The 26133-nt window shown below is 41.9% G+C and overlaps 1 protein-coding gene across 1 annotated transcript in view; it reads left to right on the top strand.

The window, feature by feature from the left end:
• The window catches only part of PTPN13 (protein tyrosine phosphatase non-receptor type 13), a gene marked incomplete at its 3' end in the record, with an annotated part of 651945 nt that overhangs the window by 597085 nt on the left and 28727 nt on the right, over nucleotides 1–26133 (top strand). The window contains 3 exon segments of the mRNA XM_030190609.1: nucleotides 6853–6947; nucleotides 19887–20035; nucleotides 23430–23520. Coding sequence (XP_030046469.1) covers nucleotides 6853–6947; nucleotides 19887–20035; nucleotides 23430–23520 — 335 coding nt within the window.

A 26133-nucleotide genomic window follows, 5' to 3' on the forward strand; every position in this document is an offset into this window, starting at 1 on the left:
TTTATTAATTGGAATATGTCAGCTTTGAGAAATGTACACCTCTGATATCTTGCATTTCAGTTTCTCTTTCTGTAGTATTATTGTAAGATAAAGTAAAAACAGTTTTTCTATACTGTCAATAATCAAAACTGCTAAGAACAATTTATAAGAGAATAAAGTTCTTAAGGTTTCCAGTTCAATTGTTTGGTCTTCATATCACTATTACCGATATGTGGTCCCGTTTTCCATATTTGTTGACCAAGGGGTAGTATTCTGCTAGAAAGTAGTTTATATTAGGTATTTTGCTAGTGTTTAATTTCTGTATAGGGATCTGTAGCAGTTTGGCTTGTTCTGTTTTTCCAACAGGGTGTATATCAGGAGAGGGGAGAAATGATAAACATTTAAATGCCTATGTGGCATAAATGCACAGGAGGGCAAGTCTCTTTCAATTGAAAGGAAGCTCTGGAATGAGGGGACATAGGATGAAGGTGATAGAGGATAGACTCAGAAGTAACCTGAGGAAATACGTCTTCACAGAAAGGGTGGCCAATTCATGGAACGGCCTCCCGGTAGAAGTGGTGGAGACACAAATAGTATCTGAATTCAAGAGAGCTTGGGACAAGTACATGAGATCTCTAAGGGAGAGTAATAGAGAGAGTAGATGGCATAGATGGAGAGACTGGATAGACCATATGGTGTTTATCTGCCTACAGTTTTCTCTGTTTCTATTCTAGGGTGCTGCCTGTTAAAGGTAGGGTTGTTGCTATTTAAGACCTGGACATTAGCGCTGCTGTATTATGACAGATTTTCTATACAGGTCTGGAATGGATTTTTTATAGGGCTTGATTAGTAGAGCTCCAAAGGGATCCTCCTCTGCCCCCCCCCCCCCTCCACTATGTTAGGAGAGATGGTGTTATAAGGGCCCATCATAATTTTTCTACCTGGGTACCATTCAGTCCTGGCTATACCACTGACAATGGGTGAAAGTATCTTCATCAAGACAACTTTGAGAGTTAACCTCTATATGAAGATTGTTGAAGAAAATTCCTTCAAGTAAAAATTAGCAGGACTGTGGGGTTGTGGAGTTGGATTCGGAAGCAATTTTGGGTGGAGTTAGTCAGTAAAACTACTAACCCCAACTTCAGCTTCAAAATAAAAAACATTATAATACATGGTAAATTTATCATTTTATACTTATATATACGTATCTTTGTCCTGTATTTAAAGTACTGGTAAATATAAGTTGTATTTACCAGTATTTTAGATACAGAACAAAATTTTAAAGCCTAATATCAGTATGAGTTGGCGTCAGACAGTAGAAAAATAGAGGAATTGGAGTTGAATGTTTGGTGTACCGACTCTACTGCCCAGGTAAAAGGTATGCCTCCGAGCTCTGTAAGACAGGGGTTCCCAACCCAGTCCTCAGGACACACTATGTCTGTCTGGTTTTCAAGATATCCACAATGAATATGTCTGAGATAAATTTGCATGCATTGCCTCCATTTTATGCAAAATCTATCTCAGGCATATTCATTGTGGGTATCCTGAAAACCTGACTGACTGGGTGTGTCCCGAGGATTGGGTTGAGAACCACTGCTCTAAGGGGAGGTATTTTTGAACTACTAAGAACAGATTTTTGGAAGCACATCTGCTGCTGTTTATATATGTACTAGTGCTGTCCGATTTAGCTAAAAAAGTTTTGATTTGGTACGATTCGATTCTTTAAAACAAAATTGGTTTTTCAATTCGATTTGATTCGATTTAACTAGATTGAATAGTGAGGCCCACGTGCAAATATTATATCTCAAAGGGTAAAAAAAAAACAGGCAGCAGCAATTGAAGAACAGTGAAGAAAAATGGGCACAAACTACAGAGTTTATAATTGCTGTTTCTACCAGCTACAATAATTTGAAGCTGTTTTAGTGATATTCAATTGTTATTTCTTTTCTTCTCCACCTTTTAAGGCATTGCCTATCCAACTGAAACAGCTTTAGACTTGTTACATTCATGTTCATGTCACTTCCTCTGTCCTTCCCTCCATCCATGTCCAGCATTTCTCCACTTTCCCCGCCCCTCCATCCATGTGCATCTCCTTCCTCTGTCTTCCCTCCCCTCCATTCCTGTCCAACATTTCTGCTCTCTTCTCTGTCCTCCACTCCATCCATGTCCAGCGATTCTCCTTTGCCCCTATCATCCCCTCCCATCCATGTCCAGCGATTCTCCTCTGCCCCCCTCCCATCCCATCCATGTCCAGCGATTCTCCTCTGCCCTCCCCTCCCATCCATGTCTTGTGATTCTCCTTTTCCCCCTATCCTCCACTCCCATCCACGTCCAGCATTTCTCCTCTCTCCCCTCCCTTCCATGTGCATCTCCTTCCTGTCTTCCCTCCACTCAATCCATCCAGAATTTCTCCTGCCCTTCCCTCCATCCATGTCCAGCAACTCTCCTCTTCCCTCCATCCATATCCAGCAACTCTCTTCTCTCCCCTGCCCTCTCCTCAATCCATCCATCCCTATCTAGGAATTCTCCTCTTTCCCCTGCCCTCCTCCATCCATGTCCAGCAATTCTCCTCTCTCCCCTGCCCTCCCCTCCATGTCCAGCGATTTCTCCTCTCCCTGGGCCTGGCCCTCCCCTCCATGTCCAGCGATTTCTCCTCTCTCCCCTGCCCTCCCCTCCCATCCATGTCCAGCAATTCTCCTTTGCCCCTATTATCCCCTCTCACCCATGTCCACTGATTCTCCTTTGCCCCCTATCCTCCCCTCCCATCCATGTCCAATGATTCGCCCCTGCCCCCCTTTTCAGCCCTCAAGTTCCGGTTCCAACCCCATCCCCACCTGCTTGCCCTCTTCTCCCCCAACATCCCCCTTTTCGTTCCTGCCACCCTGCGGTGTTAAATCTTTTATTTTATCTCAGGTCGCAGCAGCACAGTGAAACCAGCAGGCTCGTCTCTAGCCTTCCCTTCCCTCTACTGCTACTACTATTTAACATTTCTATAGCGCTACAAGGCGTACGCAGCTCACTGTTCCGCCCTCACGGAAAGAGGAAATTACATCAGAGGAAGGTGGGACACTAAGAGGGAAGGGAAGGCTAGAGAAGAGCCTGCTGGTTTCACTGCCGCTGCAACTTGAGGTAAAATAAAAGATTTAAACCCTTCCAGGATGGCAAAAATGAAAGGAGGGTCGTCGGGGAGCTGAGGGCAGGCAGGTGGGATCCAAGAGCTGCCTGCAGGTGAGCCACCCAGACGGCGGTAAGCATGGCTTGTGGTGCCCTCCAGAGGTCGATGCCCCCCTGCCATGCCTACCACGCTTACTGGGTTCCGCCGGCCCTGGAGGAAAGCAGCGACAGCGGCTTGGGTGAGAGGGAGGAATGTGGGGAAATCCCGAATCGGGACTCCCGATTTTTTTTCCAAAATGAATCAATTCGTCCAAAACAAATCAATTTGAATCGTGAATTGGACAGCACTAATATGTAAACACAATTAGATACATATATGTGATTTCATTGCCCTATTTGATTATATATATTGTGCTGCTATTTCTACATGTTTTGGTCTTTTATATATATATATATATATATATATATTATACATTAATTACATTGCATAATTCTTTTTCTAACTGGTTGTACAGTGAAAAAAAATCTGTGTTCACCTTTCCTCACCTAGAGCTTTGTGTCTTTGTATTACTGATTTGTATATTTGTTTTTTGCTTTCTTACGCTAAAATATATCAAGCTGCATGCTATAATGATGTCATAAACTGTTTGTATGATATCACTACATGACTACCAAGCAGACCTAGTTTTCAGTTTTTCATATTGCATGCTAGATAGCCTTCACTATAATGTATTTTTGAAAACTGAATGGATTTGTTATCTTAGATCAGTTTAGAACAGTAAGTTTTGTTTTTGTTTACGTTCAATCTGTTATTCCATGTTATAAAGTTAACTAGGTTAAAGCTATCAAAATACTATATTAAGGCAATAATGGGTTTCTTTTGTCTGGGTATATGATGAGCCTTATTTTGTAAGTTTGTTCTTCATTTCTGGATCAGAAAATCATGCAATGATTTATATAGTTGTATACATGATGCTACATCAAATGGTGCATTCTTGTTTTGATGTATCATTTTACTACATTTAATATATTGCTCTTTATTGTGTTATTTTTCTGTTTTGTAAACTCTTTTGGGTTAGACTATCCAAGGAAGAAGATGGTAGAGAAATGTAGCTTACCATAAAAATAGAAAATACCATTTCTTTTAACGGTGCTATATTTGCCTCAGCACCGGATTTAACATGCTGTTAAAAATTGATTAGTAGTGAAAGAATTACCCCCCCCCCCCCAAAATTGGTCAGCCCACAGTGTTCCTAAATGCCAGCTGCTGCAGTTAAAAAAAAAACAGATATTCGGGAAGGATATCTGGATACCAGCTAGTGTTGATAACATCTGGCTCCGCCCACAGATCTCTCCAGCACTAATCCAGACAGTACCAAGGCAGGCAGAGGAAAAAATATTCAGCAGCAACACTGATACAAAGCATAAACAGCAGTAAAGTGGTTCTCAGAATAGCAAAAGGTCTCATGAAACCATAATGAAGGAAAACAAGGCAACTGCAGCCAGAATACTAAAGAAACAAAAGGTGTTCTTTGCATACTGTGTTTTAACTGAAAAAATACCAATAAAACACCCTTGATGTAAAGGAATTTAATTAGGTGTTCATTGGATAAATGCGTGATAATCACTGTTACCTCTAGCACTCTATCACCCCTCCCTGGCACGCCACGTATCCCTCATTCAGTTTCTGGGCCTTTTCTGCACTGACAACCTCTCCGTTACACAAACCTATATATTTGATTCAGTAGAAAAAGGTACCTAGCAGTAGTACCTATGGTATAAAAACCAATACACACTGAGTTTTTTTTTTGTTTTTTGGGTTTTTTTGTACTTTCAAAGAACTCGTGGGTGTTTCACTAAGGTGTGCTGGCGTTATTAGTCCGTGCTAAAAGCTAGAGACGCCAATATATTCCTGTGGGCATCTCTAGCATTTAGCGTGCACTAAAAACGCCAGCACACCTTAGTAAAAGACCCCCTTTATTAGCTGGAAAATAAACATCTAAATTTAAAGTGTACAGGCATGTGAAATAATGAATGGTTCTGAAAAGCCCCAGTTTTGCTTTCTGTTTACAGTTTTGCAGATCCTATTCTACTTGGAACTAAGGCCTCTGTGCTTCTCATGCTTTCTTCCACCCTAATACTATTTTTGCCTTCATTATGTTTACTGGGAAGTGGTTCATGCATCCATCACTCTTCTGAGAACTGTTTTTTTTTTCCTTCTTTTATTCATGTATCCTTGTTTCATTATCCCTTCTTTAGAAAAAGGGATGGGAAAAGTATAAATAATTGGGGAAAAATCATTTTTTTCCAGTAGAAAATAAGTTCTAAACTATAGCACTTCCTTTTTAAAGAAAGTCTGTCGCATCCCCTTTCACATTTTTATTCTCTAGGCAATACATATACAGGTATAAATCTCACCTCATACATAGCCTTGCAGTGGGTCACTTACCAACTGCGTACAAGACTTGAGTTTGAATTTCCCACTGGAATTTCTATCAGGTAACCAGTCTCTGGCTAACTTGGCCATCCATCCACTTTCGGTTGGTAAATGAGTACCTAGTCTTAGTTGGGGTGGAGGGTAATGAAGACTGGCACAGGCAATGGCAAACCACCCCACAAATAGTCCATCAAATGCCGAGTCCCATAAATTGTTCACGAGTTGGTACTTGCATACAGGAGACTACTTTAAACTCATTTCATAGGGCTTATGTAAAATATTTTATGCTATTCTGCTTGCTCTACCCCCAACTCTTTCTACTTTCATATTGTTTTGGGTATCTGGGCTTCAGATCTGGACACAGTACTGAGGTCTTATCAATAATTTGCAAAGAACAGTTATGTGTCTCCTTTTCTACTGTATATACCTATCCTTGTGCACTTAGTATTCCACTTGCTCTTGAAATTGCTTTATCACACGTTGGCAACCTTTGAGATTGTTACATAATGTCACTCCCACATCCCTTTCTTGTGTTGTGCCTATGACTACCTCAACCCTTCTCATATTTCCTTATCCCATCAATGTGATGATGTTGTTGTTGTATTATATTGTAAGCCACATTGAGCCTGCAAATATGTGGGAAAATGTGGGATATAAATGCAGCAAATAAATATACTGCTCCCTTGCACTTTTGCCTCTCAGATCATAACTACATTTTTTAGCATTTAACCTTAATTTCCAAACTCCCAACCACTTCCCAGTTACATATAATATACATGTCTTGCTAAGCCCCATGAAAAATGTACTGTCCTTTCCTCCTGTTACTACTGCTATTACTACTTGCATATATTTGCCCTTGCAATGTGACAAGTTTGGCTCTTGTGAATTAATGTTAGGGTACTTCATGATCTGTTTGGGTCTGGAAGAAAAACTAGGCTAAATGGTGAGTGAGTAGACTTGTGATATGGCCATTCATTGAAAACTGCCTCAGCAAGCTTGTAATTGGTTGATCAGTGGAGGTTTGCTGAGGTGGGGGGGTATTGTGTAGTTTAAAATTATAGCAGTGTTTGGACTAGAAGGGGGGAAAGTTTTTTTTTTTTTTTAATAAGATTAGTAAATTAAATTGAACCCTTTACATTCCCTGTTGAGATGCTTTTTTAACTTGAGATAATCTAAATGTAAACAAGCACAACAAAATGGTTTGCATAGCATTCAGAATATGTGTCAGTGATGACTTGTAAATTGCTGATTTCATTTTGATCTAAGCCCTGAAATAGTTTATAGAAGGGGAAAAAAATGGTTTGTATGTTTTGTTGTCACAGGCTTCCTCCAAAGTCCCTCATGAAGGAACAAGATGAAACTACCATGGGAAATATCCTGCCAGTCAAACCATTAAACCATGAGGATGGAGACAGAGGCAAGGATTTTGCTAAATAACTTAATTTATTTTGCTTAAAATTATTTTTAAAATACATTAGTAGTAAATGATCACAAGACAAGTAATGCGGTTTCTGAGATGGAAAAATCATACTTCAAGGTGGTTGGCTACAATTTGGGGCAGTAGTGGCCTTGAAAGACAACCTGGTATGTACATCATGAGCATAAACAGTAGCTTAAGAACTTCTGTTGCAGATTCTCTACAGTATAGTCACTGTTCTGTGGCTGTAGACTCCAGTAGGATTTAGAGAAGTTATAAAGATGGTTGAAAGAAAAGTTCATTTTGTTTATTGCATACCATTATGCTCTTTACTAAAAGGGTAATACTTGTAAAGAAAAGTAGGCATCCAGTTTTTTGTTTGGGGGTTATTTTTTGGTAGAATATGTAACGTGTCAAAAGTGCACCTACAGAAGACTTAGGGCATGATCATTTACACCAGCCATAGAGCTGGTATAAGCGGTCACATCCTAAATCACAGAAGAATACATGTAGATTATAATAATCAGTAATCTACACATATAATTGTACTCCTCACCCATGCTCCTCCCAGACTTCACTAATGTGAATGTCCACGCCATCAAATTGAGACACCGTATTTTAGAATAGTGCGTAGTTGGAATATTGACATTTACATTCATATGTGTGGAGTATGCACATAAATACTGTTGTGCAAGTATTTATGTCTAATTTTCACAACAAATCCTGGTATTGTCTTTATAGAATTATTCCCTAAGGACCAAATTCTATGTAAGGCACAGTGAGTAGCGGGTGTTAAATTGTGAATGCGGCCAGTTTACATGTGCTACTCAATTGTCATGAGCCAGTAAGTCATGTTAATTGGCCAATAACCAATTACAATCACTAATTGGCAATAATTGGAATTTACATGCGTTTCTTTTTAGGCATATTCAAAAAAGAGGTGCGCATATATTCCAATGGATGTAGCTGAAAAGGGGACTTGGCCATGGTGTAGGCGTGTTGGGGGTGTCAGTCGAATTAGGGGAATGAGCATGCATTTAGGCGTGGGCATTTATACAAGTTTTTCAGTGACATAAATGGCCATACCTTTGTGTACACGCATTCTCCCAGCCTATACGCTATTTTATAAACCGTGTCTTACTGTAGATGCAGTTTCTAGAATAGCGCTGTGTGTGTCATTCTGACGCACCTACATTTTAAACGCCATGTACAGAATCTGGCTATAAAAGTGATATAGATCTCTCCTTTGTGAAACTATGAGAAAACATAAAATCCTTCTCAATTTGGGGGGTCACATGACGCTATGCACGGGAGCGGTCGCTAACTGCTCTGCTCCCGTCACCTTTTCACAAATCCCGAGTGAAAACCGTTCCAAAATTGACGAATTAACCGGGTTTAATACTGACGAATCAGTGGAACAGCTTGTGACTTGCATCTGAGGGGTCAACAGAGAACCATGGCAGCAAAATATGTGAGAAAAAAAAAAGAATCTGCTGCTCGAAGACAAGATGGCGGACCCAGCTAGTTCCGTGAACTCTTCAGTAGGATCCACATGGGCAGCGGAGATTGTAAGTGAAGTGACTAGTGCAATGGAGGCGATCTTGGATAAAAAATTAAGATCCCTGGACTCTAAGTTGGAGCAACTCCAAAATAATGTAGAATAATTAAGCCAGGACTTGGTGGGCTTCTAGCAGCGCACAGGGGACTTGGAAGACAGAGTTAATACTGTGGAGAAGGGGCAAGCCAAGCTACAAAAGTTGCTGAACTCATACACTGAGAAACTCGAGGACCTGGAGAATAGATCCCGGCACAATAATTTGCGGTTTGTGGGGTTGCCGGAGGAGTTAGGAGATAGAGACTTGAGAACCTTTTTGGAACCCTGGCTAATGAAAGAACTGGCGCTCTCTGCCTCGCTGGGTTCATTGCAGATAGAAAGAGCACACCGAGTGGGACTCAAGCAACCCCTTCTCTGCTAGACCATGAGTGGTGATCTGTTGCCTGCTAAACTTTCATCACAAAACAGCAATACTTCAGGTTCTCAGGGGAGGAAAGGAACTCAGATATGCAAACCAAAAAATCCTTTGCTTCCAGGATTACTCGGCAGTGGTAGCAGCACAGAGACGGAGCTTCTCACCCATATGCTCACAACTGGTGACCCGCAAGATCAAGTTTGCGCTCTTTTATCCAGCTAAATTGAGGATTACCTACCAGGCTACTACAAACACCTATACATCAGTGGAAGAAGCACAGGCATTTATGAGTCGGCTGGGTTCTGTGAGTCCTCCTGGAGAACACGTAGACAGGTGATTCGAGTGGAGCTGCGGATTAATTCTACTTATAGATTTATTAACAGCGTTTAATATGCTGCTTATACAGAGCGGAGTTTGAGGGTTGTATTGTAACTCAACCTAGACAGTTGTGGGAAAATAAGTGGGGGGGGGTTGTTTTTTTTCTCTTCCCTATGTGAGAGGAATAGGTTATGAAAGGATGTGACATAAACAGGGTCTGGGGTGGCCTTGATGCAGGGGTGTGCTGGTAAATTGTTAACAGGGGGGCTCTCTCTCGCCAGCAAAGTAAAAGAGAATTCAGGAGGGGCCCAAGCCCACATTTTGGGATCCATTTGTTAAAGTAGCCATGGAGAACCGGCTCCCAAAATTCTTAAAAACTTAACAAACGGCTCTCGAGAGCCTGTGAGAGCCTGCTCCAGCACACCACTGCCTTGATGGCACGTTATAACTCGAGAGTCGGGGATTTCCTGCCCTATTTGGTGTCAATGGCAAAATATGGACTGAGAAGCTGTTCAAGCGGTCTGCATACAGGCTTGGACATGCCTTTTGTCTGGCAGATAAACAGGGTATGCCGCACTACTTTGCCATGAACTGTTACATTATTGGGTGGGAGTTGCTCGCCCCCCGACAATTGAAATCGTTTTTTTTTGTTTGTTTGTTTTTTACTTGTGTGACATGAATGATCATATGGTTGGTGTATCTGGTTTATGGGGTTTTGCGAATGCTTGGAGGAGACTGGGTGGGTTTGATAGGGTAAGCGAATTTAAGGGTTCTTAATTCTGGATCTGTAATTGTTTGTTGTTACAGAGATGTAAGAGTGTGACCTGTTCCTTAGGGAACTGTTTTCGGGCATTAGGGGGGTTAGGAGGTCACGGAAAGGGAGAGGGTTGGGAGGGAGGGTAGGGATCCAAGAGGGATTGTTAGTAGGGGGTTGTACTCAAGGGGGTACAAATCGCAGTGTTATTACAAAGACCAATGATGTGGTGAGAATGCCTTTGTGGGTTTTCTTTTGGGGAGCTGAGTGCATGTAGGGGAGAGGCTGCAGGCTGGGAGGGCCTATTTCATTGGATAGCTGTTTCCTTCGGCAGATAGGGCACCACCACATTCCTTGATATGATTAAGATAGTCACTTGGAATGTGGGAGGTATTCATTCTCCCATAAAGCGATCAAAGATTTTGCACTACTTACAGCGCATTCACACGGACATAGCTTTATTACAAGAAACACATCTTTCTGATGTAGAACATGACATGGCAAAGGCCTGCTGAAGTTTTGCTCCCTTTTGGACTTTTTAGATGTGTGGCATGTTTCACACCCGGCAGACAGAGATTACACACATCTGTCGAGGGCACACAGTACTCAATCCCGAATAGACTATCTGCTGGTTTCTCGTTCACTTTTTGCGGACATAGATGATGCTCAGATTGGCCCTTACGTAATATCAGATCACCCCACGGGTCAGTTGCTATGGCACCCGGGGGGTTCGAGGGAGATGTCTAGGTCGTGGTTCTTTCCTAGCTTTCTTTACAGGGACGAGAAATTTCGGGAAAGTTTACTAGCAAGTTGGACAGAATATAAACATTTCAGTGGGGGGGGACAGCGCCAGATGCCACTCTCTTTTGGGAGGCAGCGAAGGCAGTGTTAAGAGGAGAGATTATAAGCTACTCCAGCCACTTTAACAAAGCTAGGAATAAGGGAATACTGAGACTGGAGAAATAAGTGGGTCTTCTAAGAAGGCGGCTAGGCGCACAACCGAGTGCCCGCACGAAACAGGAGCTATTATCGGTACAGACGGCCCTTAATTCTATACTACACGAGAGAGCAGTTAAATCACAGACCTTTTATAAATATCAATTATATGAACACGGTAATAAAGGGGGCAAGCTGTTAGCTAGGCTGATAGCGTGGAAGCAGGCGTCTAGAATCATTGTTGCTATAAGAGATCGTTCTGGGAAAATGATTCATACTGATGCAGGAATCCGGGATGCTTTTAAGTCCTTTTATCACCCTCTGTATAGAGCTGGGGAGTTGGATGGTCTTCCGGATAATCTATACCTGGATGGACTGGAAATTCCAAGGCTGACTCAAGCAGAACGGGATGCTTTGAATGCACCTATCAGCCCTGGCGAAGTTAGTTGGGCGATAGGTAGCAGTCAACTAGGCAAGGCCCCAGGGCCAGATGGCCTTTCAGCAGAATTCTACAAGATTTTGGGAGAGGCTATTGTCCCATCTCTAACGCAGGTGTTCAATGCCTGGGTTGAGTCGGGTGCGCTACTGAGTCAGTTGAACCTAGCTCAGATTATAGTGCTCCCAAAGCCAAACTGTGATTCAACGTTGCCAGAGTCGTATAGACCCATTTCCCTTTTGAACACGGAAGTTAAACTTTTTGCAAAAATCCTGGCTAATAGAATGGGTCGAATCTTGCCAAGGATCATCCATGACGCACAAGTGGGATTTGTTCAGGGTCGATCTGTAGCAAAAAATCTTCGGTGTATACTGACCTCTTTGGAATGTGTGGGCAGATCTCGGGAGCCTTCTTTAATTGTTAGTTTTGATGCCAAGAAGGCTTTCGATCATGTCCAGTGGGATTTCTTGTTTGCAACCCTGAAGGCCTATGTTTTTGAGGGTTGGTTTGTGGAAGCGGTCAGGACCGTGTATACTTATCCACGAGCTAGGGTTATGGTAAACGCGGTAAATTTGAGATCGGCCGTGGGACTCGTCAGGGATGCCCCTTATCGCCATTACTGTTTGTCCTGTACCTTGATCCTTTGGTACGGGATATCTCTGTGAACCCTGCGAATACATGGGGTTGGGATGGGGAGGGACAGTTTTAAATTGGCTGCATTTGCTGATGATCTCCTGGTAATGCTTATGGACCCTTGGGACTTGTTGCGAGCTTTGTTAGAAGTTTTAAAGGAGTTTGGTGATTATGTGGGTTTTCACTTAAATCTAGATAAATCTGAGGCTTTGGCCTCCCCACCGGAAGTCCGTCTCTCTTGGCAGGGGAGGTTTCCCCTCCGTCATTCAGAATCTGTGGTGATGACTAATGGCTAAGTCCTACCAGGTAAAACTGTCTGGTTCCATCTCATCCCTCTGGACTCCTGACTATAGTGTGCCTCAGGGTTCTCCTCTGTCTCCCATTTTATTTTATGCCATAATCGCACCTTTGGGTAGTCTGTTGGAGGCCAAGGGTACCAATCCTTTATTTATGCGGATGTCACAATTTACATACCTTTTACACGGGACTTTCAAGAAATTCTTTTTGAGGTTAAATCAGGTTTAGACAAGATGGAATCTGGGGCATCTGAATTCAAATTAAAATTGAACAAGGACAAAATTAAATTCTTGATCCTCACTAACCCTTGTGACCATACCTCTTTAGACAGATTTACGATTGGCCACACTGTTTATCCGTTGGAGTCTATAGTAAGAGTTCTGGGAGTGGTTGTTGATCGACCCCTAACTTTTGAGCCACAAGTATCCACTGTTGTGTCCAAATCCTTTAAAACCTTATGGCAACTGAGGAGAATCAGATCCTCCTTCCCTACTGTGACCTTCAGACTGTTAGTGCAGATACTCACTTTGTCTCAATTTGACTATTGCAATGCAATTTATGCTGCTTACAGGGAACTGCTGTTAAAAAAAAATAAAAAAAAATCTTCAAACTGCCCAAAATACTGCGGTGCAGCTTGTCTGTAATGTTTTGCGTTTTGAGAGGGCTGTCTAAGCTGCATTGGCTCCCAGTAAAAGCAAGGGTCAGTTTTAAACTTTGTACACTTATCTACCAAATATTGTATCGTATTGCCCCTGACTATATGTTATTTCTTGTTGATCTTCATCACTTAATGCTGTTCTTGGAGCTAGAGATTATCTAGTGCTTCATTATCCAAGCTGTAAGAAGATTGTGTACAAATCAATTCTTGTAGCTGATTTGCTTATCAGAGCATGAAATGTTGGAATTCCTTGCCGAAGTCAATTAGGGGTCAGTGTGATTACTTGATCTGTAAAATGTTAAAAACTTTCCTCTTTGGAAAATTTCTAGGTGTGGATACTGATGTCTCACGTTTAGTCACTTTTGGTTACTCTTACTCTACTGAATCTTTATCTTCATTGTTATATATTGTTCTTTCTCTTTTTATTGCAATGTATTATATATATTTTTATGATGTGATTTCACTGTATTGTTAGCCATGTTGAACTCAGGTTGCTGAGATAACGTGGGATATAAATGTCATAAATAAATCCTTAAGACAAAGAAATCAGTTTTTCCAGTAATGCTATTTTGTTAGAGGTTGATTTAAATATAACATTGAAAAAGATCTGTTCAAATTTCATCACACTATATGGATCAGTGTAATAGAATTACATTTGTACATAACTACATGAAAATAGAGATCGATTTTATGTTTAAAGCTGTTTCAGATGTGTGTTTAGCATGATTGTATGCTTTTATGCCAAGTTACCAGTTCCAGGCTAGAGATATTTGGCAAGTCCTGATTTTGAACTTACATCCCAAAGCAGTGTGGGATTTGTAGTGCCTGATCCTTTCCATTGAAATCAGTGTCACAAGTCCCACTATGCACCAGGATGAGTTGGTAGAAATCCAGGACTGTCCCAAAATCCCCAGCATGAAACTGAGTAGTAACTTGGCACTCTGTGTCTGAGAATTGCTACCTTTAAAGCTTGGATGAGAGAACTGTCTCATTGGAACTGCTGTAGCCTTTTGTCTTTAGGCCACCAGTTGAAAATTCAGATCTGATGATCTATGTGAAATTGCAGAACTGTTCCTATCATAGCTCCTGTCAGATTTCTGTGAATTTGAATTTCTACTGCCCACAGTCACTGATTTGTGATAAGGAGACAATGAAAGAGAGCAAGAATGCTTAGGGGACATGGAAGGCATGGAGAATGGGGTAAAGGGCAAATATGTTACCTTCAACTTTTATGTAGGGAACACACAGCAGTTCGTGCTAAGATACATATGACTCATTCATTTAATCTTGCTAGAGTTCTGTTTATTAGGATTTATTTTATTTATTAGGATTTATTTACCACCTTTTTGAAGGAATTCACTCAATGCGGTGTACAGCAAGAATAAAACATAAGAAGTAGACAATTACAGCAGTAAAAATATTCAAACAACAATACAAAGTATGGCATAGTCTGCTACATTATAATGCCAACAGAATACACAATAAAGCATTTTAATAGACAGCATAGGATATAAGCGAAGATGGAACATATAGATAGATAAGATAGAGTAACAGGAATAAGAAAATAATGGACTAGTTAAAGAGAGTTGCAAATGAGGTTACAAAGTTGCTTGAACATTATCTTGGCTAGGGTTGGAGTGGATAAACATGTCCTGCTATAATATGTGCAGCCAATGTCATTTACTTCTTCCATTAAAGGCCTGGTTGAAGAGCCAAGTTTTCACCTGCTTCCTGAAGTAGGGATAGCCTTGTGTTAAGGGAAGCCTTTCAGGGAGTGCATTCCAGAGCATGGGGGGCTACTCTGGAGAAGGCTCGCTTGCGGGTATCACATCGTGTGATGTCCTTTGGAGAGGGTGTGGTTAAGGAAACTCCTTGAGAGGAACTTAGTGACCTTGAAGGTGTGTAGAAGGGAGAGCCTGTTCTTCAAGTACTCTGTGTCATTTCCTTTAAGGGCCTTGAAGGTCAAACATAGAGTCTTAAATTTGGCTCTGTATTGTACTGGTAGGTAGTGAAGTTTATGTAAAAATGGTGTGATGTCACATCGCTTACAGCCTTCTATTAATCTTGCTGTAGCATTCTGAATCAATTGGAGCTGGTGTGCCTTCTCAATTTAAGGACACTAGCAGGCTTATTTTTGAAAGTGATCACCGGCCATTTCCTGACATAAATCGGAAGATGGCCAGCGATCTCTCAAAAGTGGCGAAATCGGTATAATCGAAAGCGCCTTTTTTGACAGCATTGCTGCTTTCCCGTCGCCTCGCCGGCGAAAGTTCAAGGGGGCATGTCGGCGGTGTAGCAAAGGCGGAACATGGGCGGGCATGGGCGTGGCTACCATATGGCCGGCTTTCGCGGATAATGGAAAAAAAGTGGCGTTACGCAGTATTTCGCCGGGTTTACTTGGTCCTTTTATTTTCACGACCAAGCCTCAAAAAGGTGCCCCAACTCACCAGATGACCACCAGAGGGAATGGGGGATGACCTCCCCGTAGTCCCCCAGTGGTCACCAACCCCCTCCCACACTAAAAAAAATACAAATCAAAACCTTTTTTTACCAGCCTGTATGCCAGCCTCAAATGTCACATACCCATACCCAGCTCCCTGACAGCAGTATGCAAGTCCCTGGAGCAGTTTTTAATGGGTGCAGTGCACTTCAGGCAGGCAGACCCACGCCCACCCCCCCTACCTGTTACACTTGTGGTGCTAAGTGTTGAGCCCTCCAAACCCCCCCAAAACCCACTGTACCCACATGTAGGTGTCCCCCTTCACCCATAAGGGCTATGGTAATGGTGTAGAGTTGTGGGGAGTGGGTTTGGGGGGCTCAGTACCCAAGGTAAGGGAGGTATGCACCTGGGAGCTTTTTTTTTGTATTTTTTTAAACTTTTTAGAAGTGCCCCCTAGGGTGCCCAGTTGGTGTCCTGGCATGTCAGGGGGACCAGTTTACTACAAATGCTGGCTCCTCCCACGACCAAATGCCTTGGATTTCGCCGGGTTTGAGATGGCCGGCATTTTTTTCCATTATCGCTGAAAAACAAAACCAGCGATCTCAAACCCGGCGAACTCTGGCATTTGGCCAGGCTAAACCGTATTATCGAAACAAAAGATGGCCGGCCAGCTGTTGCGCTGCCGCCAAAATACATCGCCGGCAATCTATTTCGCCAGCAACATTCGATTATGCCCCTCTAGTTGTCGCAAGTGATAGAAGCTGCTCTTGAAGGTTGCTTGGATTTGGGGGATCAGAGTAAGTGTTGAATTGAGCTGTATTCCAAGGTTCCTGACTTGTGATTTGAGGGGGAGTTCATATTTCCCAAAAGGGATTTTGAAGTCAGGTATGTCCCCACTTGTGTTAGGGACCCATAGAAGCTCAGTTTTACTTGGATTCAGGCACAGTTTGTAGTTTTTAACCCGTTTTTGAATTGATGTTAGACAAGTAGTCAGTTTATTCAGGGCTGTGGGTAAGTCAGGTTTAATGGGTATGAGTAGCTATACATCATCTGCATAGATGTAGAACCAAGTGTCCATTGACCAAATCAGCTTGGCTAGTGGCTTGAGGTAGATATTGAATAGAATTGATAGTGGAATGACCTTTTGTGATTAACATAGTCTATATATTGATGAAAAATATGACTTGAAAATAAATCCACAAAAGTGAGAAATTACCGTATATAAAAACTACATTGGAATTGCATCATCCTATATAATAATTTGCACCTCCAACGTTCTACTTCTGGATGCCTGGGTTCGTAACACACTTCCCATTGGTCTGCCCGCACGTGGCGTCAGAGGGCGGATCAGGGGAAGGGAAGCCAGCACCAGCCAGCCACAGAACGGTGGAGGTGAGAGAATCCCCCCTCCCTCCCCCCCTCCCCCCCGTCCTCCCTCCGAGTTCCAGGCCCCCCTCTCCTCCTCCCCCTCCCTCTCCTGCCCTCCGAGTTCCATGCCCCCCTCCTCCCGAGTTCCAGACCCCCGTGCCTTCCTCCCTCTCTCTCTCTCCCTCTCCCCTCCGAGATCAAGCATGACCTGTCCTCTGCCTGCCTCTCGCCTTTCTGTGTGCCGGCCAGAATTTTAAAATTCTTACCTCGGGGTCCAGCGGCAGCAGCGAAGGCAAGCAGGCACGGTGCTTCAGCCTGCCTTCCCTTCTGTCTCAGCTCTACCTCTGGTCCCGCCCTTCCGGAAACAGGAAATGAGGGCGGGACCAGAGGCAGAGCTGAGACAGAAGGGAAGGCAGGCTGAAGCGCCGTGCCTGCTCGACTTTCACTAATGCCGCAAGACCACAAGGTAACAAGTTTTAAATTACAGCCAGCACTTAGGAAGGCGAGGGGCAGGCGGAGGACAGGTCGTGCTTGCACTCGGAGGGGAAAGAGAGAGAGGGAGGGAAGCGCGGGGGTCTGGAGGGGGGGCATGGAACTTGGAGGGGAGGCGCGGGTGTCTGGAACTCGAAGGCACTTACAGCCAGCACTTAGGAAGGCGAGGGGCAGGCGGAGGACTAAGAGAAGAGGGCGGGCAACGCAGGGGAGGCGCGGGTGTCTGGAACTCAGAGACACTTACAGCCAGCACTTAGGAAGGCGAGGGGCAGGTGGAGGACTAAGAGAAGAGGGCGGCCAACGCAGGTCGGGCTGCCACTCGGAGGGGACAGAGAGAGAGGGAGGGAGACGTGGGCGTCTGGAACTCGGAGGAGAGGTGGGGCATGGAACTCGGAGGGGAGGGGAGGGAGGGAGGGAGAGAGGGAGGGGAGGGGGACCTGGAACTCGGAGGAGGGGGAGGGAGGGGGGCATGGAACTCAGAATGGCCACAAGGCAGTAACTCGTGACACCATTGACGTACAGACTGCTGTGCCGCTCGAACTACATCGAGGGGGTGGCGGAAAACGGGCAAGTGCAGAACTCGCACCACAACTTGCCGCTGACCCTCCCGACTCCTGTGCCGTAATGACTACATTGTACTCTTTCTCACACACACTGTCTCGGTCACAGACGCACTCTCTCACACACACTCACTGTCTGTCTCTCACATACATTCTCTCACACACACACTCAGTCTCACACACACATTGTCTCTCTCTCACACACTCACATAAACACTCTCTAACACACACTGTCTCTCTCACTCACACACTATCTGTCTCACACACACACTGTGTCAGAGACACACTCTCTCTATCTCTCACATACACACTCGCACACAGTCTAATTCTCACACACACACTCACATGCAGTCTCTCTCTATCACACACACACTCTCTCACAGTCTCTCTATCACACACACACTCTCTCTGTCAACACACACACGCTCTCTCTCTCTGTCTCACACACACACGCTCTCTCTCTCTCTGTCTCACATACACACGCGTATACAGTCTAATTCTCACACACACACTCTCTCTCACACACTCACTCTCTCAGAGGAGAGGGAACAGAGCCTGGAACTCGAATGAGGGGGGGGAGGGGGCCAAGCTAGAACTCGGAGGATAACTTTGCTAGCGCTGGTTTCATTTCTCTGAGAAACGGGCCTGTTTTACTAGTATGCTTATAAAGTGTTATAATGGATACGAGGGGATATGGTAGAAGTTTTTATGTTTTTATAAAATCATGAATGATGAGGAAAAGGTTAATAGGGAATAGTTGTTCACATTTCCAAATAGTGGTAGCACCAGGGAACAGTTCATGAAACTGACTGGTAGCAGATTTTTGAAAAAATGAAGGATGTTTTTTCAGTGAATGGCCTATTAAGCTGTAAAATTTGTTGCCAGAGGATAACGTTAAGATTGATAATATAGCTGAGTTTCAAAAATGTTTGGACAAGTTTCTGGAAGAAGAGAAGTTATTTGGATTTAATGCATGCCTTTTTCAGCAATAAATGTCCATTAACACATTATTAGCCATATAGGCATGGGGAGCACCACCTCTTATTTCTGGGACAATAGGAGAAGGATCTTTTTCTAAAGATCTGATACTTCCAAGATATCAAATTGACCACTGTTGGAGACAGGCTGCTGGACTCAATGGACCATTGATCTGACCCAACATGACACTTCTTACCTACTTAACTCTGTACCTCTTTGTACTACAATAAGTTTACAACTGCAAATTATCTGGTTTAGAGATATAAGAAGGAAACCATTTGGGTAGTTTGGAGATTTGGAAAGAAGTACAGAGAATGACAAGCTTAGAATATTTGTAAGAAACTGAGATATATTTAAGGATTGAGAAAAGGAAAGGAAGCGTGTATAGAAAAAAATATGAAAATGGCACAGAGAGTGGGAGAGGATCAATAGAAGAGGTACAAAGGGTGAAAAGATACATAAAGGGGAAATGTATTTATAGTAGAATGCTTCAGGGATCTGTCCTGAGGCCAGTTCTGTTCAATGGCTTTGTGAGTGATATTGCAGAATGGCTAGAAGGAAAAGTGCCTTTTTTGCAGATGACACTAGGATCTGAAACAGGGTGATCACCCCTGAGAGAAAAGACAGAATGAGACAGACTCTAAGAAACCAAGCAGAGCAGTCACATGCTTAGCAATTAAGATTAAATGGAAAGAGATGTAGAGCACAACATTTGAAGCTAAGGAGGAGGAATCTGCGGAAGTACATTTCATTTCATAGACTATGAGAGAGTTTAAATGGGATTTTATTCTGCAAATATTGAGGATACTAAGAGATGGTAGGAGGCAGAAGATCTTTCTCAAATATTTAAATGTCTTTTTCTGTTACATATCATTTCTAAAGAATATATATTGTAAGCTTTAATATATTTCGAATAAAGTGCAGTATTCCAAAAAATTAAGAATAATTATAAAAATTAGCAAGCTTAAGTTGTTTAATGGGCACGTTTAAGGAGCACTAATAGCAAGACTTGCAATCTTGTGTTGTGGGAAGTTCCAGATTTCAAGGTTGCATCCAGTCTAATACAGCTCTAATAAGTGGATGTTCTCGTCCTTTACAGGTTGCTTACTAATGACAAATGAGCAGCTCTCGACTCTCCCGCTCGTCAGAGTTCTTCCTTCAGGCAAATATACAGGTTCCAGTTTAAAGTCAATCATCCGGATGCTCCATGGGCTCCTAGATCAAGGGGTGCCATCAAAGGAATTTGAGGTAAAAACTCAGTTTTCTGTTAACAGGATGAAATCAGCCACACTAGTGGGCCAAGATATCTGAGGGGGTTGATGTGGACCATCTTTCATCAAGTTCAGGAAAAGCAAAAAAAAAATTTGAGAATGCTCACTGAAGTGCCATAACATGCTTTTGTATATACATTGTTGAATGTAATGTTAACCTACATTTGGAACATTATTTATTTGTTTATTTATTTATTGTATTTGTATCCCACATTATCCCATCTGTTTGCAGGCTCAATGTGGCTTACAATAAATCGATCTTGGTGGTGATAGATTAGAACGTAATCACTTATTGTTACATAAAGATGTTGAATAACGTATTAGAGTTTAAAGCAAGCAGATATTATAAGAATAGATCTGAGTAAAGATGTGGGAGATGTATACATTTATAATTGTTATTCTGTATGGTATGCCTTTTTAAAAAGATGGGCCTTCAGTGATGTTCGAAAGTTTGTTAATTCGTAGATCCCTCTTAGGTTTTGCGGCAGTGCGTTCCATAGCTTGGCACTCAAGTAGGTAAAGTTTGCTGCATGTGTAAGTTTGTGTATTAAACCTTTGCAGCTTGGGAGATGAAGATTAAGGAACGTGCGGGCTGATCTTTTGGCGTTCCTTGTCAGTAAGTCTATCAGGTCTGACATATACGCTGGGGCGTCTCCATGGATGATTTTGTGAACTAGTGTACAAATCTTAAACGTAATGCGTTCTTTGAGTGGGAGCCAGTGTAGCCTTGCTCGCAATGGTTTAGCACTTTCATATTTTGCTTTTCCGAATATAAGTCTGGCTGCTGTGTTCTGGGCTGTTTGGAGTTTCTTGATTGTTTGTTCTTTGCAGCCAGCGTATAGTGCATTACAGTAGTCCAGGTGGCTGAGCACCATTGATTATACCAAGTTATGGAAGACTGTCATTGGGAAGTACTGTTTTACTCTTTTTAATTTCCACATTGAGTGGAACATCTTCTTGGTTGTGTTGTTCGTATGACTCTCAAGTGTTAGATGACGGTCAATGGTCACTCCTAGGCATTTTAGGGTGTCCGATATAGGGAGTGTCAGATTTGGTGTGTTTATGATGGTGAATTTGTTCATATTGTGTTGAGAAGTGAGTATTAAGCATTGGGTTTTTTCTGCATTGAGTTTGAACTTGAATGCGTCCGCCCATGAGTGCATGATGTGTAGACTTTGGTTGATATCGTTGGAGATTTCTTGTAGATCCTGTTTGAATGGGATGTAAATTGTTACGTCGTCTGCGTATATATATGGGTTGAGGTGTTGGTTGGCTAGTAGTTTGGCCAGAGGTATCATCATTAGATTGAATAAAGTCGGCGAGAGGGGGGATCCCTGTGGAACTCCACATTCAGGTGTCCATGTGGCAGATGTAGTCGAGTTGGATGTCACTTGGTACGATCTTGTGGTAAGGAATCCTTTAAACCATTATAAATGAGCATTATAAACCCTGCTTAAAAATATAACTGAAAACTTAACCAGCGCTGTCTAGGGAATTCTATAAATGCAGCCTTAAGTTAGAATCTAATTTCGTGCCCAAGCTTTGGCACAGAAACACATTCTAATGGAGGCAAGCTGCCGAAACAGCATTTTCACCTGGTTTCAGTTGATGTAAGTTCTCATGCCCAGTGCTATTTTATAAAGAACAGAGCACTATTTATAGAAATAGCACTGAGCCATTTATTGAATCTAACCCTGCAGGATGTTTCACAGATATAACTTGAACCACTTGCACAGTTATAAATCCTTCTAGAATATGACCATAGTTGTAAAATCGTATCATCCATAACCCCAGTCTCTAAAGAAATAACTTTGATTTTGAATATATAAAACTAATATGGAAAAACTGATATCATCTCATATGGGACACAAGAATTCAGCTTTAAGATAAACATCTTGGTGCAGATTTATGGTTAATGTACATTTTTAAAATCATTAGTTACTCAATTTTAATTATGCTCATCAGCAGACTTAGCCGTTCTGAGGAGAGCTATTTTCAGACAGGGCAATTCACCGAGGTAACTGACTTTGAAAATTGTCCTCATTATAGTGAAGCATCTACTTCAGAATCACGTCATTGCATATACTCCAAATGTGGCCTTATACAGTTCTCTTTCTTTGTGTGTTGCACAGTAAAAGCAATTCAGATTTCTAAGAGCAAAGTCATCAACTAAGAAATAGCTTTTTTTTTCAGCTTAATGCATTAGTTTTGATCTGTCTGATGTTTGCCCATGGGACAATTATTTCTGATGCAGTCAGTAGTTTCTATGGCCACAGTTGCAAGCAGAGCTATCTTTAAGCTTCCTTTTATGAAGTATGTGCCCCTCTCCCCAAAACAATATTAACAATTAAATATCTTTTTTTTTTGTGGACCCATCAGAAAGCATTTGACATGTGGCTTCATATGACTCAGTATATATATTACTGGGGATAAATATTTAAACTAGAAGAACAGATCCCAAAACTATATCACAAAAAAAAACGTTCTTCCTTTAAAATATTTAATTTCTTTTATTACAATACATATATCACATAAAACCACTTATGCTGTGTAAGTTCCGGAACTTGGCCAGTCACACCCTTCACTTCACCACCCATTCACATAAACCTTGTGTGGGCACATTTCTATATATCCACAATCTGTGTACATGCTCCCCAATTATTTCAAATCTTCCGCTTGTGTCTTAGATATTGTCCTTAAAGGTTCAAATTATAATCCTTATAAATCATAAAAATCTTCTAAATCACATCAAGCAGGAGCACAGTGTTCACAACAAAGTCTCTCCAGCACTCTTCTTGGAGTAGTGTTAGTTCAGCAGAGTGAATCAGTGCAGTGTGTCAAGGGCTTCCTGGAATTTACATACTGTTTCCAGACTTTAAGCACCTTCTAACTCTTCACACCTTCTCTCTTTTGTTCCTCAAGATGTGAGTCATCCGATAAGTTCATATGACTCACCCAACTGAAGTGAGTAAGAGCCAGTGTAACTTCTACATCGGTCCATTTTATACTTTTTTTTTTTTTAATCTTTCCACTATATGCATTTTTCAAATTTTAATGTAGATTTATTCAAAATTTAATTAGACCTTATTTTGAAGTGCTAAAGAGAAACCAGTAGCTTATAGAGGTATATCTGTATTTGGCAGCATGTTTATATTTATGATGATCAATTCACCAATTCAGATCGCATTTACAGAGTTTGCATTAGTAATGTTGTCTTTAAGTAAAGCGATACATTTAGATGTGACCTTGCCATGTTTTAGATAGCAGACTACTGCAGGAGCTTGTGTCTAGCGATGTAAAGGTTAGCTGCGTGAAAATATTTTCTTTGCCAATCAGTTAACCCTCATATTTATGACTTTGATTTCTTCTAGAATCTTCAGGATCTAAAACCTTTGGATCAGTGTTTAGTTGGACAGACTAAAGAGAACAGGAAGAAGAACAGATATAAAAATATTCTTCCCTGTAAGTCTTCTCTTCTGTTTTTAATCAACACTAATCTGAACACAGCCATTTACCTTATTTCTGTTCTATTTTTAGTTTAGACCCAAACACGCCATACAAAAAATATTATGCAAGGGTGCTTCTGATTGGATGCCCAGGAGGATTTTGTTACTGCTCTTCAGGATGTTAACGCTTTGCCTGTTAAGACATTTGCATTCCTCCTAGCCAAAGGAATTATGGGGATGAGACACAGTTTCCTTCATGCGGGGGGGAAAGGGAGAAGAAGCAGGGAGTGCAAACCTTCTGTCCCCCTTTCTCTATAAAGTTGGCAACAGGGGAATGAACGTTTTTCTCCCTTTCTTCTTCCTCAGAATGTCATGAATTAACAGGGTAGGGGCATAATTGGTCTCTGTCTCTCTCTCTCTCTCTCACACACACACACACACACACACACACACACACCCTTGTAAAAATCTTTGAACCATGTATATTTTTCACAATCTGCTGTCTAGAAAATAGAATGTGAAATGCATTCAAGTAGAAGTTTGTTTCACTAATCTACACACCACGCTCTATACTTTCAACATGAAAGAATAGATATAAAAAATTCCAAAAAATAATTAAGAAGAAACCAAATATATTAAGAGCTTAGGGGGCCCTTTTACTAAGCCGTGTAAGTGACTACATGCGCCAATAATGCCAGACTACTGCATGGCTCTTGCGGTAATTTCATTTTTGGCGTGCGCCCGTTAAGTGCGTGGGAAAAATATTTTTTTATTTTTGGGCACGCATAACAGACACGCACCAAGTGGCATTTGACGCACATAGGTCATTACCACCCAGATTCTTTACCACTAAGTCAATGGCTGGTGGTAAGGTCTCAGACCCAAAATAGACCCGCGCCAATTTTGATTTTGCTGCACGTCCATTTTTTTTGGGGGGGGGGGGGGGGCTTTTTTACAGGCACGCTAAAAAATGGATCGGCGTGTGCCCAAAACCCTCACCTTCACTACCGCAAGCCATTTTTCAGCGTGCCTTAGTAAAAGGACCCCTTAGTCTTAACAAAGTTTGATTCGGTAGTTTTGCAGCGATAACAGCTATACATTGCTTAGAATAGTCTACCAATTTTGTGTAGTAGGATGCTGTAGTTTTTGACCACTCTTCTTGGCAGATTAGCTCTAGCTCATTCAAGTTGACTGAGGAACTTCTGTGGACTACAGTTCTTCAGGTCTTACCACAGATTCTGTATTGGATTCAGGCCTGTGCTTTAACTGAACTAATTGAGGATGTTAATATCTTCTTCATGAACCACTCCAAAAATTAAGGGTGATGTTATAAAATACCAGCATTTGCACACCTAACTGCTATCAGTTGTGCGCAAACATTTATGCTATTTTTTGGCCGGCATAATTGCTTGCACCCAAAGTTAGGCACGAGAAGTGAACCAAACATAAGCAGGATGTTTCTTGGAGTTCCTTAATTCAGATTTTAAAACATCTGTGTGAAAAACGGGTGGAATTCTACACCAGCCTTTTTTTCTGAAAACCTTTGAATTTATGCATATATTTGTGTATTTTATAAAATGTGCATGTACGTTGCAAGTCCACCCAAACTGTGGGCTTCTTTTACAAAGCCGCGCTAGTGATTCCCTTGCAGCAAATGAGTGGAAGCCCATAGGAATTGAATGGGCTTCCTCTCATTTGCCACATTGAGAATCGGCAGCATGGCTTTGTAAAAGAGGCCCTATGCCTCTGGGAGCCCCTCATACAGCATATATCAAAGTATGTGCGATCTTTTCAGTGTGTGCAATGATGCATGCCTTTATAAAGTTACCATCTCAGAGGAGAATTTTATAACAGGGCACCTAGGATAATAGGATGGACAGGAAAGCGTTTATTGTTAGCTTAGTGTCTATAAAATACTTGCAGAAATCCTTTAGAAATAGATTGTAGACCCGGGGCACTGAAATTTATGCCTGCTTAGGAGCAGGACTAGATATTAAATCATATACTATGCCCATATGCGTGTATTTTAGACTCCGCCCTGAGCAGCATACATACTTAAAAAGTATGTTCTGGCTTGTACCACACTTATTTTTAGACATGAACTAATTTTACAAGGCCTTTTACACAATTAAAACAACATTTTCCTCCAGATCTATATAGTTGAACATAAATTGCGCACAAATCTAGTCGTATTCTGGATTTGCTCATTCAACTTAGTTAACAAGCCAATCTGCACTGATAATTCCCAATTAACAAGCAATTGATACTAATGGGAATTAGAGTTTACATGCACAACTGTCTAAGTGGTGCTGTAAAGTAATGTGTGGAGGTTCTAAGGCGCATAGTTGAAAAAGAGGAAAAGGTTGTGGGTGTTTCTAAACATTTACTAAACTGCAGTAAAAAGCGGCTGAGGCCCTTTTTACCACAGTGGGTAAAAGCCCGAAAAAAGAAATGGCCATGTGGTAAATTTGCACTTACTACGCAGCCATTGTTGCAGGAATGAATGCATGAATTTGTGATGCTTCAGGAGTCAGACAGCACACACCAGTATGAGAGAAAAATCTTCTTTATTTGCCAGCAAACAAAGCAAGACATCAGTTCTAGCTCTCTTCTCTTTCTCTCAGCTCTC

This window comes from Microcaecilia unicolor, chromosome 2 (assembly GCF_901765095.1).
Source record: "Microcaecilia unicolor chromosome 2, aMicUni1.1, whole genome shotgun sequence".
NCBI lineage: Eukaryota > Metazoa > Chordata > Amphibia > Gymnophiona > Siphonopidae > Microcaecilia > Microcaecilia unicolor.